At 41.8% G+C, this 18,073-nt stretch overlaps 1 protein-coding gene across 1 annotated transcript in view; it reads left to right on the top strand.

The window, feature by feature from the left end:
- Window positions 1-11,320, top strand: part of LOC101645488 (H/ACA ribonucleoprotein complex subunit 1) — a 26,869-nt gene extending 15,549 nt beyond the window's left edge. Inside the window, 5 exon segments of the mRNA XM_013003974.2 lie at window positions 10,784-10,832; window positions 10,834-10,971; window positions 10,973-11,048; window positions 11,050-11,160; window positions 11,162-11,320. Of these exon segments, the coding sequence (XP_012859428.2) occupies window positions 10,784-10,832; window positions 10,834-10,971; window positions 10,973-11,048; window positions 11,050-11,160; window positions 11,162-11,320 (533 nt within the window).
- The last annotated feature ends 6,753 nt before the right edge of the window (window positions 11,321-18,073 follow it).

Genomic DNA, 18,073 nt, shown 5'->3' with positions numbered 1-18,073 from the left:
AAAAAAAAAAAAAAGAAGTGAGGATGATGAGACTTTGTCTCACATGCTTTGGACATGCCATCCAGACCGAGCAGTCCTTGGAGAAGGACATTGTCTTTGGTAGAGCGGAGTGTCAGCAGAGAAGAGAATTACTCTCAGTGAGACAGGCTGACACAGGCTCTCACGATGAGCTGATGCACAAGCAATGCTGTGCAGCTGGCACAGCATTGGCAGGGCCGCATTCTATGGTACATACAGTTGCAGTGAGTCAGAAGGTAGGGACTCCATGCCATCTAACAACTCAAACCAGTGATCCCATTTTTATTCCACATGGGAGTACCTATTGCCACCAGGCACTTCCCATTTAACCTTTGATAGCAACATGGTTTTCTCTCAAAAAAATTTATTTTGAAGGTTGAAAAGACACACAGAGTACACACTCCCCCACCCCCACCCCCGGGTGGTGGGGGGACAAAAGAAGACAAACTTTTTACATGTAAAGAGATTGAAATTTGGGGACCACTTATGGTGGGAAGTGGACGTTGATCTCTTCTGGTTGCTTTTGGCTAGAGAAGCAGAGGTTAAGAAAAACTTTTGTGCACTCAAAAAATTAAAAGGTGGGGTTCAGGGGGAGGGGGGAGCGGGGAAGGAGGGGGGAAAAATGAGCTGACACCAGGGGCTCAAGTGGAAAGCGGATGTCGTAAGAATGATGAAGTCAACATATGTACTAAAGTATTGGACACAGATGACATATGTACAGATTGTGTTGAGTTGTATGAGCCCCTAATAAAATGATTATTTAATAATTAAAAAAAGACTGACATGGAGAAATAGATGATGAAGGAAGGATCATTCCCTAATGCTATACTCCGAATTTAGAATTCCAGCCTTCTGAACTCTTAAGAAAATGAATGCTTATTCTTCAAAGGTAAAAAAAAAAAAAAAATTAAAAGGCTTAATGCCAGCAGCCTCACGGGAACGCTAAAGATTCAGATGCTAGCTCAGTAGCTTAGATTCTAGTTCTGGATACTTTCACTTCTGAAAAATCCAGAGGGTTTGGCCTCGTATAAAAGCTCGACCTCTGAGACTTTTCATAATCTGAAAACTTTCAAACTTGAAAAAACCCAGCTGGCTATGGAGATATTGAACTGAAACCAAAGAGGAAGACAGAAAGAAGCCATTAATTAATAAACTTCAAAGGATCTCAATGCAAAGAAAGGAGTTCCGATCGATCGAGAGGGCTTACCTTGCAGACGCCTCCAAAGAAACAGTGGAGAACAATTTGAGATTAAAGCATTCAAGCAGACCTGGACATTTTCTAAGGTCTAAAAGGCAAGCGCTCTTCGAATCACAACCACTGCCATAAAAATGCCAGCCAGTAAAAGAACTTGAACTCTGTTTGAAAATAAAAACAAAGAGGAGCTGATGCCAGGAGCTTACGTGGAAAGCAAATGTTTTGAGAAAGATGAGGGCCACGAATGTACAAATATGCTTTACACAATGGATGGATGTATGGATTGTGATAAGTTGTATGAGCCCCCAATAAAATCATTTAAAAAAAGAAAAGAGGTTTATTACAGGAGGAAGTAATTCATAAATTGGGAAACACAGTGCTTGATCCATTAAAGTCCATGGAGGGCCTAACATAATATCAGTACCTAACAGTCAAAAGTGTTCTGACTGGCTACAAAAGTAAGTTCTTCTGATTGAATAGTTTTGGCAAAATATTAAGGACATGCCCAGCTCAAGGAAGTCCTTCGTTTAAGAAGAACATGGCTAAGCAAATTCCCTAGTTCTGTGTGGTCGGCATAAAAGTACATACTAGTTAATAGTTAAATAATGCTAGTAGGAAGAAAACGGAATAATAGTTAATCTACTTTCAAGGACATTCTTTCTGAAGACAACTGCCTCTCCCTAGGCTTGACAGAACTTGTCTAAGCATAGCCACATTGCTGTTTCTTAGTCAGCAAGCATTGGGGAAGTAATATAAAGAACACAAGGGGGTCTGAACTTGTGCCAAGACTCATCTGGAGTTAGGACTCCAGCTATAGACCAAAGCCTTCCATGATCCAAGTGCTTTAGATTTAGGCTCTCATACAAAGGTTCACCCATAATGGACATACTTTCTTTAGCGAAAAAATGAGTCCCTTTTGAGTCTGGAATTCATCAATCTTGTGGTTACTTAACAGTTTCATTCATAATCTAATAATCAGACTTGGGAAGAGATGACCCTGCCAAGCAGTCTGAGGAGCCTGTAGTCAAGTCAGCTTGTCTTCCATTGCTTTCCTTCCTCTGCCTGCCCTTAAAATCCAGTGCATCTTTGGGATGGTTAGAGTCCATAGCAACCAAGCATTCCTCGGTAGGGGTGGCACCCAACCTACCAATCAGGTTGAAGTCTGATGACACCTCCCTGAAGTCGAGAGAGCTTTAACAGAGCCGAGTTCTCCTTTGTCCCCTTGCCTTCTGCTGGAGCTGGATTCTGCATCGCTTCATTGATCCCCTATTACGGTGGGTCTCAGCCTTCCTAATGCCTCAACCCTCAACCATAACATTATTTTCATTGCTACTTCATAACTATAATTTTGCTACTGTTATGAATCGTCATGTAAATTTCTGATATACAGGATGTATTTTCATTGTTACAAACTGAACATAATTAAAGCATAGTGTTTAATCACAAAACAATATGTAATTATATATTGTGAAATATTTATTTCTAATTACAAATAAATGAAATTTTGTCTGGAAGCATGGTGTAGCATGGGTAACAGTCTTAATATAACAGCAGTAAATGACATTGCTACATTTTGAGACAGTATGCATAAAAAGCCAATGTCAGTGCGAAGATTGAGATAACGTATTTCTCACCAGATCAGCATGTCTACATGTGGCTGGTGCCCCCTGGAGATGGATAGAGGAGTGGTGTCTCGGTTCCTAAGACCACCTGAAATATGTTTTTCGATGGTCTTGAGTGACCCCTGTGAAAGGGTTGTTCGACCCCCAAAAGGGTCGTGGCCCACAGGTTGAGAACCGCTGCCCTATTGTATTGCCTGCTGATCCCAAGGTGGCATCCGCAGACTGTCGACCTTGGGTTCATTCAGGACAATTAAGATTCACTTCTGCTTCTTCAGCCTGCTTCCTATTCATCAGCTTCTGCAGCTACATGAGCCAAAGAAGCCTTCAGCTCACATCTGACTCACAGATTTGAACCAGACTGAACTTAGTTGTCTACAACGGTGTAAGCCGTTTCTTGATATAAATCTCATCCTATGTATATACACATACAAGTGTCACTGGTTTTGCTTCTCTGGAGAACCCAACCTAACACAATTTTTAAAATACTTGAGGTTTGTGATTTAGAACATAGAGCAGTTAAGAACTTTGAAAGAGGAAGCTGCTACAACCATTTCCTAAACATTTCATTAGTTTCACTTTGCACTAGAGAAAGACTCTACCTTGCAGTAGCCAAACCAGTTAATTGCTTACTTGTGAGATTTGCCTAAAGTTTCTAAAAATAGATTGATTGTGAGTGAATAAGCAAGTACAAAACCACTGACTGCAGATATGTTTCTGGAAGAATGTGCCTACGAGCCTCATACCAAAATGCACTTGGTCTGTCTCTGCTGGAGCCCTAACTCCATTTTGAGTCTTGCTATATGAGGGAGTACCCCCCAAAATGTATTATTTTTCAAAGCTGTGTATTTAAATTTTTTAACAAAACAACCTTATCACTTTCAAAGTACTCTCTATGACATTTAATACATCTGTCAAATGTGTGATTCCATTATTGGGAACATTTTTCAAACTCATCTATTTGGATGGCTGACAGCACCTCCCTCTTTTTGTACTTCACCTCTTCTATGTCCTCAAATCACTGTCCGGACATGCCCCTCTTTATTCATGGAAACAAAAAGAAGTTGCATAGAGTGAGTTCAGGTGGGTAAGGTGCCTGGGGCAATAGAGACATGCTGGGGTTTTTTGCCAAAAACTGGCACACTAAGATGCCTGCATGAGCAGGTGCATTGTCGTGGCAAAACCAGTCCCCAGTCTGCCACAAATCAGGCCTTTTTTGTCACATACTGTTACACAATCTTTACAGAACCTCTAAATAGAAAGCTTGATTAACAATCTGGCCTGGTGGAACAAACTCCAAATGTACAACCAGTTGACATTTTAGTCTGTTTAAGGAAGATGACAGATGTCCAGAATGAGGTTTGCCATCAATCGACATTTCCCCTTTTTTGACATGAGAAAACCACTCATACACTTGCGTTTTTCCCATAGTGCTATCCTTATAAGCTGTGTTCAACATCACAACAGTTTCTGTGGCACTTCCCCCATGCCCCCCACCCAAGCAGGAAACAAAATTTCACAGCAGTACGCTGTTCTCTTAAATCGGCCATCACAAAAAAATGAGGTTTAAGCCAAGCTGCTTTTATGAAAAAATCCACTGTGAGCAGAGGAGACCCTTACCAGGCCATGGCACCAGGTGCACTAACTCAAAACGAGTTGCTTGATGCTCGCCTAGCAGGAAAAAATGCGTACTACAAAAGCTCTGCTCTGCCCAGTGCAATTCTGAGTTTTTTGGGTGCTCCCTCCTATAAGTTCCAATTGTATTTGAGTTCTTTAAATGCTTCAGCAATGCTTGCTGACCATTGCACTAGCAATGTGATTATGCTTAGACAAGCCTGGGCAAGTCTTTGGATAGAGCAGCTTACCCTAAGGAAGGATATCTTTGACAGCTGAGTATTTAGTATGTAAAAAATTGCTTACACAAAGAACTAGGGAACTAGCCTGGCTATGTCCTTCTTACACAAACAAGATATTTAGATAGAAGTAAATTATCACATATTTTCCACACTTCCTTTACCCAACCACTGCCGTGAGTGGATTCCAGTGGCTAGTGACCTATCGGATAGAGTAGAACTGCTCCGTTGGATTTCCAAGGATGAAAGCAAACAGCCTCCTTTCTCCTGCTCAGTGACTGCTAAATTTGACCATTCAACCAGGAGGCTCACTCTTGCACCCACTGTACCACCAGAGTTCCATTTGTCTACCTGTGGGAAACAAAGGGACCGGATGAGAATGTCTATGGCCAAATTCACTTTGCTCATAATTACAATGTCTGGAAAGCCGAGTTCGGTGGGGGAAGGTCCTCACAGTTATGAGATAAAAATGATTCTTAATACACATTCTCTTGACTGAAAAGAGTCCCTACTAGAGCCCTCCATAAAGGAGCCGTCATAAAGGATGTGCTTGGCTGTTCACTGTGCTTGGAGGTAATCTATAGTTAGGAGCAATCAAATTCTATTGCCTGTCCCACCCCCTTCTGAGGTCTTAGGATATATGAGGTTAGACCACTGATTCATTCTATTACCCACTTATTTATTATATTACCTATTCCCTCTGTTATGTGTTCACTATATTACGTGCATGCCTTTTGAAAGACATGTAAGCCCCATAAAGATATATACCCATTACGAAATACATTCACTCTCCTGGTCCCAGCATAGGAACAAGGAGCCCCTAGGCCCAGCTTTGTCTGACTATCTTATTTTCCGTAATCGCAAAGTTGCTCCTAAGGACCCATTCAACTGTTGGGGGCTGGTACCCCGACATCTTCCTTTGGTATTTGGGAAGTTATAACATTTGTTGGACCCATAAAGACACTCCTGAGTATCAGTACTGAAACTTAGACCAATGATTAACTGAGAAAACAATCACAGAGATTTAGCAGTTACTAGAAAATCAATGGAAAGGTGAAATTTTTACTTATTTATAATCTCAAGAAAGGTGTGTATCTGTAGAGGCCTATTGAAATTAGCATATTAACAACAACCGGGGATAGTCAATACATGCGAACTGATGTACACCCATTTTTTTATAGCTGTGTACCGATTTTTGTAACCTCCCTGCAGATACTGCTCTGAAGCCCAGAGCTCACCCCCACTTGCCCAGATACCTCATGAAGAGGAAGCCATCAGTTGTTTTTGGGGGTGGTTTTTTTTTTCCCAGTGTGTGTCTCAATGTAAAATGAACAACAGGAAACCACAGTGTTCCAGATGCAAAACAGGATTACCCCTGATCCTGTTTTTCAAGAAGTTTCTGCTCAAATCTTTGTTTAAATAATTAGAAACACCACTGATGCAAGCCCCCTTGATTGTCTATGAGTATAAAAACCCCTGGCTCGATCACTCAGGGTCAGAGTAACTTCACTCAGGGTCAGAGTAACTTAAGCAATCGCTGACACTGTCTGCCTGCATTCTGTCTCTTCTGATCCACATACTGAGGCTCTTTGTTTCTCATGCTGTAACACATCAGGGTTGTATCTTTACACCATACTTATGCAATATGTATGCCGAGCAAATAATCAGAGAAGCTGGGTTATATGAAGAAGAATGTGGTACCAGGATTGGAGGGAGGCTTATTAACCTTTGATATGTAGAGGTGACACGGCCTTGCTTGCTGAAAGTAAGGAGGACTTAAAGCACTTACTGACGAGGATCAAGGATTTAACTTTCAGTATGGAAGACATTTAATGCGAAGAAAATAAAAATCCTCACAACTGGACCAATAGATAACATCATGAGAAACAGAAAAGCATACAGTTGTCAAGGATTTTGGCTTGCTTGTATCTGTAATCAATGCTCATGGCATAAAGCAATAGTCAAGAGATCAAAAGACACATTGTATGGGTAAATCAGCTATACAAAACCTCTTTAAAATGTTGAAAACAACAACAACAACAAAATGTTGAAAACAAGAGGATTTGAGGACTAAGGTTCACCTGACCCAAGCCATAGTATTTTTGATTGCCTCATATGCAAGTGAAAGTTAAACATTGAATAAGGAAGATTGGAGAAAAATCAAAGCATTTGAATTTTCATACTGGCAAGGAAGACTGAAAGTACTATGGATTGCAAAAGGAACAAAGAAAACTGTCGTGGGAGTACAGCCAGAATGTTCCTTAGAAACAAGGGTGGTGAGACTTTGTCTCACATATCTTGGACCTAAAAAAGGACATCACGCACGGTAAAGTGGCAGGGTAGGAATAAGAAGACCCTTGATAAAATGATACAGCAGCTACAGCAACAGATCCAATGACAACAATAGTCAGGATGGTGCAGGACTGGGCAGTGTCTTGTTTTTTAATTTTATTTAATGTTTATAAATCACCTTACTGGGGGCTCTTACAACAATCCACACATCAATTGCATCAAACACATGTGCATATGTTGCCATCATCATTTTCAAAATATTTTTTCTACTTGAGCCCTTAGCATCAGTTCCTCTTTTTCCCCTCCCTCCACCCTCCCTCATGAATCTTCATAAATTATAAATTATTATTATTTCCATATCTTACACTATCCTTTGTCTCCCTTCACCCAAGTTCCTGTTGTTCATTTCCGTGAGGGGGGTGGGGGTGGGGAGGTTATATGTTGATCATTGCAATCAGTTCTTCCTCTCTCCCTCTTCATCCACCTTCCCTCTACCCTCCTGGTATCGTTACTCCCATTATTGTTCCTGAGGGGTTTATCTGTCCTGGATTTTGGGTGTTGAGAGCTCTTATCTGTACCCGTGTATATGCTCTGGTCTAGCTGGATTTGTAAGGCAGAATTGGGGTCATGATAATAGCAGGGGGAAAGCATTAAAAATCTAGCGGACTCAGGGAGGGAGGGAAAAAAAGGAGGAGCTGATGCCAGGGGCCTAGGTGGAAAGCAAATGTCTTGAGAATGATGAGGGCAATGAATGTACAAATGTGCTTTACACAATTGATGTATGTATGGATTGTGATAAGAGTTGTATGAGCCCCTAATAAAACAATTTTAAAAAAGCAAACTAGAGGACTGGTGTGTGTTTCATCAGTGCTATATGGCTAGTCCCTTCCTTGTGACCCTTCTGTGAGGGTCACAATTATCTACAGATGGGTTTTAGGTATCCACTCAGACTCCCCTTGTTCACATCTATATGATTGTTTTCGGCCTTCTGATACCCGAACCTGTCAACAATTCATGATCACACAGACTGGTGTGCTTCTTCCATGTGGCTTAACATCAAGCCTGCCGGAACCTGCCAAAGGTTCAGAATAGTCCTGAAAGGGGGAGTGAGGATTAAGGAAAAAAGAAGAGAAACAAAAGTATTGGGAGGGCAACAGTGAATACTGAAGCCCCAAGTTTATTCTACATCTTCCCTTTATACATGCAGATACAACCCAGGGTTATAATTAGCATATTTTGACATACATCAGCAACTCTATATTCTGCCAAGTCAAGCATTCTTTGAGAAAAATTAAACATCCTGATTTCTCAGAACTCGCATACGTCCTTGTTCTTTTTCTTAGTCTAAATGTCAAACCACAGAAGCAAACAGCAGACACTGACACCTGGGTCACGATAGCTCAGCTATTTCAAGGCTGGGTTTTAATGGCCTCCAACACAGCCTTTAAGACCCCAGACACTATATCTTGTAAGAGTCGGGCACCATCAGCTTTCTTCACCACATTAGTTTATACACCCATTTTGTCTTCAGCAATCATGTCGGGAAGGTGAGCATCACAGAATGCCAGGTGACTAGATCATGCTAGGTTACTAGAACAAAGTGGTCTTGCGTTGAGGGAGGTCTTGAGTAGAGGGCCAATGTCCGTCTGCTACTTTGATGCTTAAGATATAAATAGATGTAAGTAGATGTATATAATATATAAACATATAATATATAAATATATGTCCCTATCATTATATATAAATATATTTACATATATACGTGCCTATATTTAGATCTCTGTAAATGGCTTTTGTCTTGCAGTTCTTTACTCTATTTCCTTTTACTTTCCTCCTGTCCCACTATCACGTTCAACATTCATTCAACTATCAATAATTCCTCTCGGCTACATTGCACTTGATCAAACCCCAAGCAGCATTCTACACCCTCCTCGCCATTGATTTTAGATCTCTTGTTGTTCCCTTGTCCCTGGGTTTGTTGGCTCCCTTCTCCCTTTTCCACCACCTTCCCCTCTCCCCTTTCCCACCAGAACCATCAGCCCCCTTGTTTTCTCCGAGCAGTGTTTGTTCTGTTGTACGTAGTCTCACTGTGAGCCAACCAACTCAATGGCACCAAACAACAAGGACAACATAGACTGCTGACTGTAAACTTCTTCAGACTTGAATAAACATTGCGCTGACACCTCTGCACAAACCAAATAAAGCCTCTTTTCTTCACTACTATAACTGTAATGATTCTACCCTATGGGTCGTATGGGTAATGACAAAAGCATCAGATACATTTTGGGTTAAGATAGTAGGTAGAACTGATCTAATTTTGTTTCCTCCGCAAATTTACTAAAAGTAAAATAGTGAGCTTTTTTTAATGACATAAAAGCATCCAGATGAGGAGGGCAACAACAACAACATTTTGGAAAAATTAAAGCAAACAGATGGTTGTTAACTGACTTGGAAAAACTGAGGAAGGTTAGTTACAAAGCCAACGTGGAGAAAAATTGAGAGTCCAAGAAGCGGAGGTCAGCAACTACAGTTGAAAGCATGGATCCTGTGGCCGTTAGATTTTATGTCAACTTGAGCCTGTGTGAACACATATGGGTGCCGTCCAACTTGTCAACTAGGTCACAGCCTGATGATGCCTTCCTAGGGGTGTAGCCTTTCAGAGGAGAGACCCTGGGACCTTCGCCTTCCTCCTCAGGGGAACTTCACTGGGATTCAGTATCTGCCCACAGTCCAGCATAGGCAGCCCCAGGTGGGCTGCCAACCTGAAGAATTGTTTGCCAATTCTCCTGCCATGTTCCCATGAACTTTGGATTCACCAGATTGTGCCCTCACCGGCCTGTGATCTCCCTGCTGCCTGCTCCACCTTTCTGCATCATCAGCCTGCAGCTACATGAGTCTGAAGAGAGTCCTGGCTAACTCAGACCAAGGGACTTGAGTTGGACTGGGGCGATCTGCCTCCTGGATGTAAAATCACTTCTTGATGTAAAGTTCCTTCTCTACATATGTCAGTGTCATGTGTTTTATTTCTCTAGACAAACCAAGATACCTTAAAAAAAGCATATGCTGATAGCTGCTAAGGTTCCACACCTGATCAACAGCATTCATTCCTCAGTCAGTCCCTAAACCCATGAAACTCAGAACTTTACCCTTGAGGTAGCAGATTCGAAGACTCTGGGGACGTAGAGCAGCACGAGAGAAAAGAAATAGAGACACTGATGCTAGGGGAACAAACATGGGCTTACTGTAAACCCAGGAGGGATGGTAGAACAGTGGTTAAGCACTTGGCTGATAGATTTCATGTCAACTTGATCCAAATTGGGATCCAATTTGCCTGATGGTACCCTCCTGGGGGTGTGGCCTTTTAAAGGAGAGACACTGGGAACATGTCCTTTCTCTCTGGCACTTCGGGGATGTGCCAGAAGGATGGCAGTTCAAACCCACCAGCTGCTCGGCCGGCATCATAGTGGGAATCGACTCTGGTAAACATTACAGCCTGGAGTGTCTGAAGTTCGGTAGTGTTCTATTCTGACTGACAGTGACTCTCAGGTGTTTTAGAAAGGTGATATTGTCCCTAGTCTCGCGGCTCCTTGTGGCAAACCCGTGACTTCAGTTTCTTGTCGGATTATCCCTACAACGACCTTCCTCCAAGTCAGCTCTGGGCTGGTGGCCGAGGAGGCCCCGTCGGGACAGTGCCCGCGAGTGGGTGTGCGAGCTCGGCTGCTGGAGGCAGAGGTCATGGGGCTCTGATCAAGGTGGTGGAGGTGAAGCTTCACAGTGGGGCAGCAGCAACCGCCTGTGAGATGGAGGTTGTGGCGGCGGCGGCCGCCCAGGCGGACTGGGTCAAGGGGATGGTCAACTTCCAAGGCCAAGGGCCTCCGGAACCTGTGGTTTTGCTAGGAGACTTCGTGCATTCCTGTGAAGAGAACATCTTGTGCACATGTGTCCCCGATGAAAACCAGGTGCCTTACTTCAATGCTCCCATGTATTTAGAAAACAGAACAAATTGGCAAAGTAGATGCAATATTCGGACAACTTAGAGATTTTTATTTTTCAGTTAAATGTCAGAAAGCATGAAGGCTTATAGAAGTTTTATATTGACCCATATAAACTGTTTTATATTGACCCATATAAACTGCTGCCACTAAAAAGGTTTTCACCTCGACCTCCAGGTGAGAAAAGACCTTCCAAGAGGCGGTGCCCTGGGAGGCCCAGGAGGAGGAAGTGTAGGAGGAGGAAGAGGAGGTGCTAGAGGCCGTAGTTCTAGAGGCAGAAGAGGAGGAGGAGGAGGCTTCCGAGGAGGAAGCGGGGGGAGGGGTTGCAGAGAGAGAGGACATTGGATGTAACAGCGCACAAACAGATCTTACCGGTTGACGTCTGCTTCATGGTCTACTTATTCTGAATCAAGTCTGAAGAACTGGTCATTTTGTGACACTGGATTTACATTGTCACCATCAGGCAAAAGCCCCGAGTGCAATAGGATGGCCATCTTGCTCCCTAAGAGCAGGGACTCAGTCATTTGGTGACAGTGCTGCTTAGGAGTTTTCTTTTGAAGCCTATTTGAATTTAAAAAAAATAAAGCTTCTTATTCCTTAAAAAAAAAAAATCATACTCTTGAAAACCTACCTATAGAATTGTTATGAATCAGAGTCAACTCCACAGCAGTGGGTTACTGCCAACTCAAAATATATAGGCCCTGTCCAGACACACAGACTTTGAAATTGCCTTCTTATCCCATTGCTTTCATTGTATCACTGATAGAGTACCATAACTCTAACGAAAGTGTTTGACATGCAAACACAAAAAGTAACTTCAAGAAAACAGAATGTGTAGGTAGGTAAAATAAAACTTTGTGTAAATTGTGTTTAATCAAAGACGGCTGCCATGACGGAGGACATTGGGCCTCTATTCACATCCTCCCTCATGCAAGAACACTTTGTTCTAATAATCTGGCATTCTGTGACGCTCACCTTCCTGACACGATTGTTGAAGACAAAATGGATCTATAAGCTAATGTAGTGAAGAAAGCTGATGATGCCCAGCTATTACAAGATATAGTGTCTGGGGTCTTAAAGGCTTGCTGTTAAACAAGTGGCCATCTAGCAGGGAAGCAACAAAGCCCACATGGAAGAAGCACACCAGCCTGTGTGATCAAGAGGTGTCCTCAGGATCAGGTATGAGGCATCAGAAAACCCCAAACAAACAACCATTTTTATGCAAATGAGGGGGCGGAATGGAGACCCAAAGCCCATCTGTAGACAATTGGACATCCCCTCACAGAAGGGTCACAAGGAAGGGATGAGCCAGCCAGGGTGCAGTATAGCACCAACAGAACACATAATATTTGTCTAGTTTTTCAGTGCTTCCTCTCCCCCACTATCATGACCCCAGTTCTACATTACAAATCTGGCTAGACCAGAGCATGTACACTAGTACAAATAAGAGCTCTCAACACACAGAATCCAGGACAGATAGTGAGAGTAGTGATACCAATAGTGAGAGTAGTGAGGACCAATAGTGAGAGTAGTGATACCATGAGGTGGTTGGAGAAGGGGGAGAAAGGGTGAACCGATCATAATGATTGATGTACAACCCTCCCACCCCCACCAGGGGGATGAACAGCAGAAACGTGGGTGAAGAGAGATAGTGGATGGTGAAAAATATGAAAATAATAATAATGAATAAATTATCAAGGGTTCATGAGGGTGGAATGGTGGGGGAGGAAGGGGTAAAAAGAGGCACTGATACCAAGGGCTCAAGTAGAAAGAAAATGTTTTGGAAATGATGACAGCAACAACATATATACAAATGTGCTTTATACAATTGATATATGGATTGTTATAAGAGCTGTAAGAGCCCCCAATAAAGGATTTGTTAAAATAAAAAGCAAGTGAGTCTGACACACTTAAAACAAAAAAAATAACAGAGATAATCAACAAGCTCATGCTTAGTTTAAGAGAAATGTAGCAGGTAAGGGAGGCGCTACCCAGAAGAACTTGCTGAGTAAGTTGAGCACGTACATTTTCTAAAGTTCTGTTGGAGAAGAGATAGTAAAAAAAATAGAAGAAACCCCTCCAAAAAAAACATGTTTTAGAGTGGAATTACCAATGGTAGGGGAGGGGAAGGAAGGAAAGAGAGTAGTTCCGGCAAATTCTTCTGAATTTGCAAGTAAACTGGTATCTGATTGCTTGCCGATAGGCTAAGGGATGTGTTTTCAACCATCTGCGGTTTTATCTTTTCTGAGCACATGGGTCTAAGCTACACTGCTGCTGAAAGTTGATCTGTTTTGCCAATTGTGGTTTGTTTGTTTTTGGGTTTTTTTAAAGTAGTGGTTTCTGTAATTTTCCACTTCTCAGTCCACAGAGAGAAAAGAAAAAACTATTTCAGCCTTAAGACATGAACAATTTGTTATTTTTTTCAATAAGGGGAACATTCAGAGAACAAAGAAGATCTTTTAGAAGTTAAAAGCGTGATAATAAAAGCTTAATAAGAGTTGAAAGATAAATTTAAGGAAATTACCAAAAAAGTAAAAGAAAAAGGCAAGAATGTATGAAATAGAAGGAAAACACTGAAAGGCAGTCTATGAAGTTGGGCATCCTATGGAGGGAAGAACATAGGGCCAGAAACCAACAAAAGAAACTGTCCAGAACTGAAGGACACTAATTTCCAGATTGAAGGAGTTCATCCTGGTAGGTTTTCATGGTTCTACATTAAAGGAGATTCTTGTAAGATTTAAAATATTTAAGTTGAGGAAGAGATGTTCAGACTTCCAGATGGAAGAAGAGAAGAGAAGAAAGAAACAAGAATCAAATGGCTTTGCATTCCTCAGGAGCAACAGAGCAAGCTCAAAGACAGTATAGCCATGCTTTCAAGCTTGTAAAGGAAAACTTCTTAGACTATAGAGCTCTGTACCTGGTCAAATTATCAAACAATTGTTGATTTATATACAGACTTGCAAAGATTAAGGGGAAGGAAGAGAAGGAGGAAGTAAGCATGGAGAGAGAGGGAGGGCTGGTTGGCAGGCAGGCAGGCAGGAAGGAAGAGTAGAAGAATTACTTCCCAGTTACCCTTTCTAAGGGATCTATTGGAGGTAATGTTCCACTAAAATAAGAAAACAAGTTAAAGAAAAGGAAGACATGGAATATAAGAAACAGGAGAAGGAATTGCCCCAAATAATGGTGGAGATTACAGATGAGAACTAGATGCCAAGTGCAGGGGCAACTAGTCATGATTGAAAGCCATATGACTCAAGGGTGGCATTCTGGGGGATGTGTTATGTATGCTTTGGGTGATGCCCTCAAATCTCTGTATGTATGCCTCTATAATGTCCTTTAAACTGTACGTTCCTCTTTTAGGTGCTTTTCAATTCCTATGTATTTAAACAAAGAGTAAGCAAAAAGCTCATAGGAAAATGCCATTTTCTTTTCATTCTGTTTTTCAACAAACTTGTTGAAGACCCCTCACAAAAGTCACTTCGTAGGAACTATGAGTCATTAAAAAATAGTTCTAACCTTAGAAATAGAGAAAGGGACTATGAGAAATATGTGAAATACTTTGTAAACAACTTCCCTAAAATATCTGTACCTGCATACTGATTTATTTATTTATTAATTTTTTAAGTAACATTCATAAGATCTCTGTAATTGGCCTGGAACATAACTACATCATAGGGGGGGGAAATTTTAATCCCTTTTGCCATTGAGTTGATACCTGTTCATAGCAAACCTCTATGACAGGGTTGAACAGCTCCACAGTGCTCCAAAGGCTGTGATCTTTACAGGAATGATTGCCACAGGCTCCCCCCAGAGCAGTTGATGGGCTCACACTGCTAACCTTTTGGTTACTCAGCCACTGCACCAGTAGGACTCCTTTATGTCACATAACAGCCCGATTCATTTCTTTTTCAATTTTGTGCCAGAAACTGGTTTATGTATTATTCATTTTTAAACTTTTTATTATAAATTGGGTGAAGGCTTTCAGAGCAGATCAGCTTTCCATTCAATAATCCAGACATTGTTTCATGGTCATTGATTGCAATCCCCACAATGTAACATCACTTCTCCCATTTCCTCTCTGTTTCCTGTTTCCATTTCTTCTTTGATAACTCTCTTGCCTTCTGAAATTTGTCTCTGGGCAAATGCTGCCCTTTTAATCTCAAATGGTTGATGACTGTAACGCAGAGGTGGGGAACATCTGACCTATGGTCCATACAAGGTCTGTGAAATCATTTGGCTGACCCCACCAAGACAACAACAGGTGGAATTGAAATGCAATAAATCTAGGAGCTTCTTTCATCGTAATATATACTTATATTAAGTGATTCTTAATGCTAACAGACACTTTGAGGGGCAAGCAAGGACCATCCTTATGGGATGGATAGGACATACACAAGCGCAGACCCGTGTGGTTGCCTGAGGCCCATCTACTTGTATTATGGTGACTCAGAAGACAGTAGTGCCTGGCAGGCTGGGAGTGCGACACTGTTAGCACACTGTGGGGAAACAATGGTGATCCCATAAAGATCAGAAAAGATGCGAGGAGATGTTTCTTCACGATGTTGATCACCTTGCCTCTGGTGATGGATGATGATGTGGCTGACTTCTTCATTGACCAAACTATAACTCCAACCCAACCTATATCTACCTGTCCACGATCAGCACTCCTCTCAATAACCGAATCTCAGTAGAAGATCAAGGAAATTACAGTACTCAGAAAAGACCACAAGAGTTGATGATATAAATGCTGAATATGGTCCAAATCCAAGATGCAGGATTAGAACTATGATCAAAGCAAAATCATTGAATCACTTATGAGACACACACTGGATAATTATTAAAACTTAAAACAGTGTGACTGATCTCATGCTATAAATGGCGATTACAAAGAATAGAAGAGTTGAGGCCGAGTGTCGATCTTTCCAAGAGTGTGAGAGCCAGCTCACAAAACGACCGGGGACAAGAGGAGTACAGTCGCAATTGAGAAAGATAGAGTAGAGATAAAAGACAAAGTTGGGAGTAGGGACTCAAGTAGGGGAAATTCCAAGGTCCAGATCTTTATTGGAGGCTGGCTTTATACAGTACTTGGCATGTACCCTGCCTCCTGTGAAAATTTCTCACAGAAAGTGTTTGTTAATAATTATCTGAAGGCAAACAAAGAAGAAATTATATTTTAGCCAATTTGTCTATGGCCTGGAGAGGAAGATAGAGCTAGGTCCAAGGAATACAGCTGATATTTTGCAGGGTACTGGGCTTCAGCTGCCTCCCAGGGAACAGGAGGGAGTGTCAACTTTATCTTAGATGAAGGTCAGACCATCAGCTTCCCAGGTCGAGCCATCACCACCTTCCCACAGGGCCTTGCCTGGTGCGGGGAAACAGCGAACGGGAGGAGAGTGTATGAGAATGAATCCTTTATTCTCAGATCTCAAGAAGCCTGGCAAACTGGGTTTCAGGGGAGGAGGGAGGCCTTCACCCTTGTGAGTTGGAGATGAGTCCCAGTCACATCCGCATAATTAATATTGTTCCCCACTGTATCCTTCCATAACAGTGCTGCCTAAAGTTACCTCTTACAAGTGCCTGGCTGGATTGCTGTCCATCTGGCAGCTTTAATTGTAGGAGAAGATGTGTGCTGTTCCTTAGAGCAGTGGTTCTCAACCTTCCTAATGCCGTGATCCTTTAATACAGTTCCTCATGTTGTGTTGACCCCCAACCATAAAATTGTCATTGCTACTTCATAACTGTAATTTTGCTACTGTTATGAATTGTAATGTAAATGGTCATGTGTTTTCCGATGGTCTTAGACAACCCCTGTAAAAGGGTAGTTCAATCCCCAAAGGGTCGAGACCCACAGATTGAGACCCACTGCCCCATAGGCTCAGAAGACAGTCACACTCCTTACCTGCCCCCACCACTGGTGTTAGTTACTGCTCCAATGAACTCAGGACCTTTACGGTTGGGGACAGCCTACTTTGTTACCTATGTGGTTCCTGTAATTGGGGGGAGACTGCCTGCTTGTATATAAACTGTTGTTGGAAATATACTATCTCTTTCAGCACAGACCTGGCTAGAGCAGTCATGGCGACAGAGGTGAGCGCTTGCATGCTTCATCTTGTCTGGTGTCTCTTTAATTTACCCCTCAATTACACAACCACCCCTTGGACCCATTTGTTTGTGGGGGCTCACACCCTACCCCTTGGCAGGTGATGATCCTTTCCTACTAGAAGAAGGAAATGAGGTTCAGCCTATCTGTAAATGCACTGTTACTAAGAAGCCCGGAACAGCATTCTGCTCCAGGTTCGCTGCATTCAGAGAATTTAGCACCAATATCTCCACGTTCAGAGACTTTGGCACATGATCTTTTCTCAGAATTCATCTGAGGACAATCTGAAGCCACCCACGCAAGAAATTGACAAATGATTTCTCTTGTTCTTGAAGTCAGACAAACGGGTGTGCCTAGTTTGTGGCGATACATTAGCAATACCAATAAACCAATTGAGAGTATCATTACAGCTCAAAGGATGCTAAATTCAATGAACTGGGAGGTCAAATGCATCAAGACAAAATTAATGCTCCTAAAGAGAGTTTGGAATCACAATAAGCTGTTATCACTAGTGAGTGAACTATGAGTTATGTAATGAGTGAGCTAACGAAAAAGAAGCAGAGGCCTGCCTCATGTAGAAGAAGAGTTTTTTAAAGAGTGCATTTTTCCTGGTTGTTGTATAAAGTCTGATAAGAGGTAGGTATTTGGAAAGTAGACAACAAGAAGATTAATTGTAGAGTCCTCATGTACATTAGCTTTCACATACACTAAACATTTAGTCTCCTGCATTGAATGTACAATTCATGTTGCTAGGAAAATGGTCTAAATGTTTCTTGTAGACTGAAATGATCTGACAACTGGCTAAACTGTCTTGGTTACAGTTAGATACTGCTGGATGTGGTTAGCCTAGCTTTCTTTTCTTTCTTTTTTTTTTCTTCTTTCTTTTTTTAATTGTTTTATTAGGGGCTCATACAACTCTTATCATAATCCATATATACATCAATTGTATAAAGCACATTTGTACATTCATTGCCCTCATCATTCTGAAAACATTTGCTCTCCAC

Source organism: Echinops telfairi, unplaced genomic scaffold, assembly GCF_000313985.2.
Source record: "Echinops telfairi isolate 266 unplaced genomic scaffold, ASM31398v2 ScPeMD7_7406;HRSCAF=8444, whole genome shotgun sequence".
Lineage (NCBI taxonomy): Eukaryota > Metazoa > Chordata > Mammalia > Afrosoricida > Tenrecidae > Echinops > Echinops telfairi.
The sequence above is the reverse complement of the archived record's forward strand: the minus strand, read 5'-3'. Positions and strand labels throughout refer to the sequence as shown.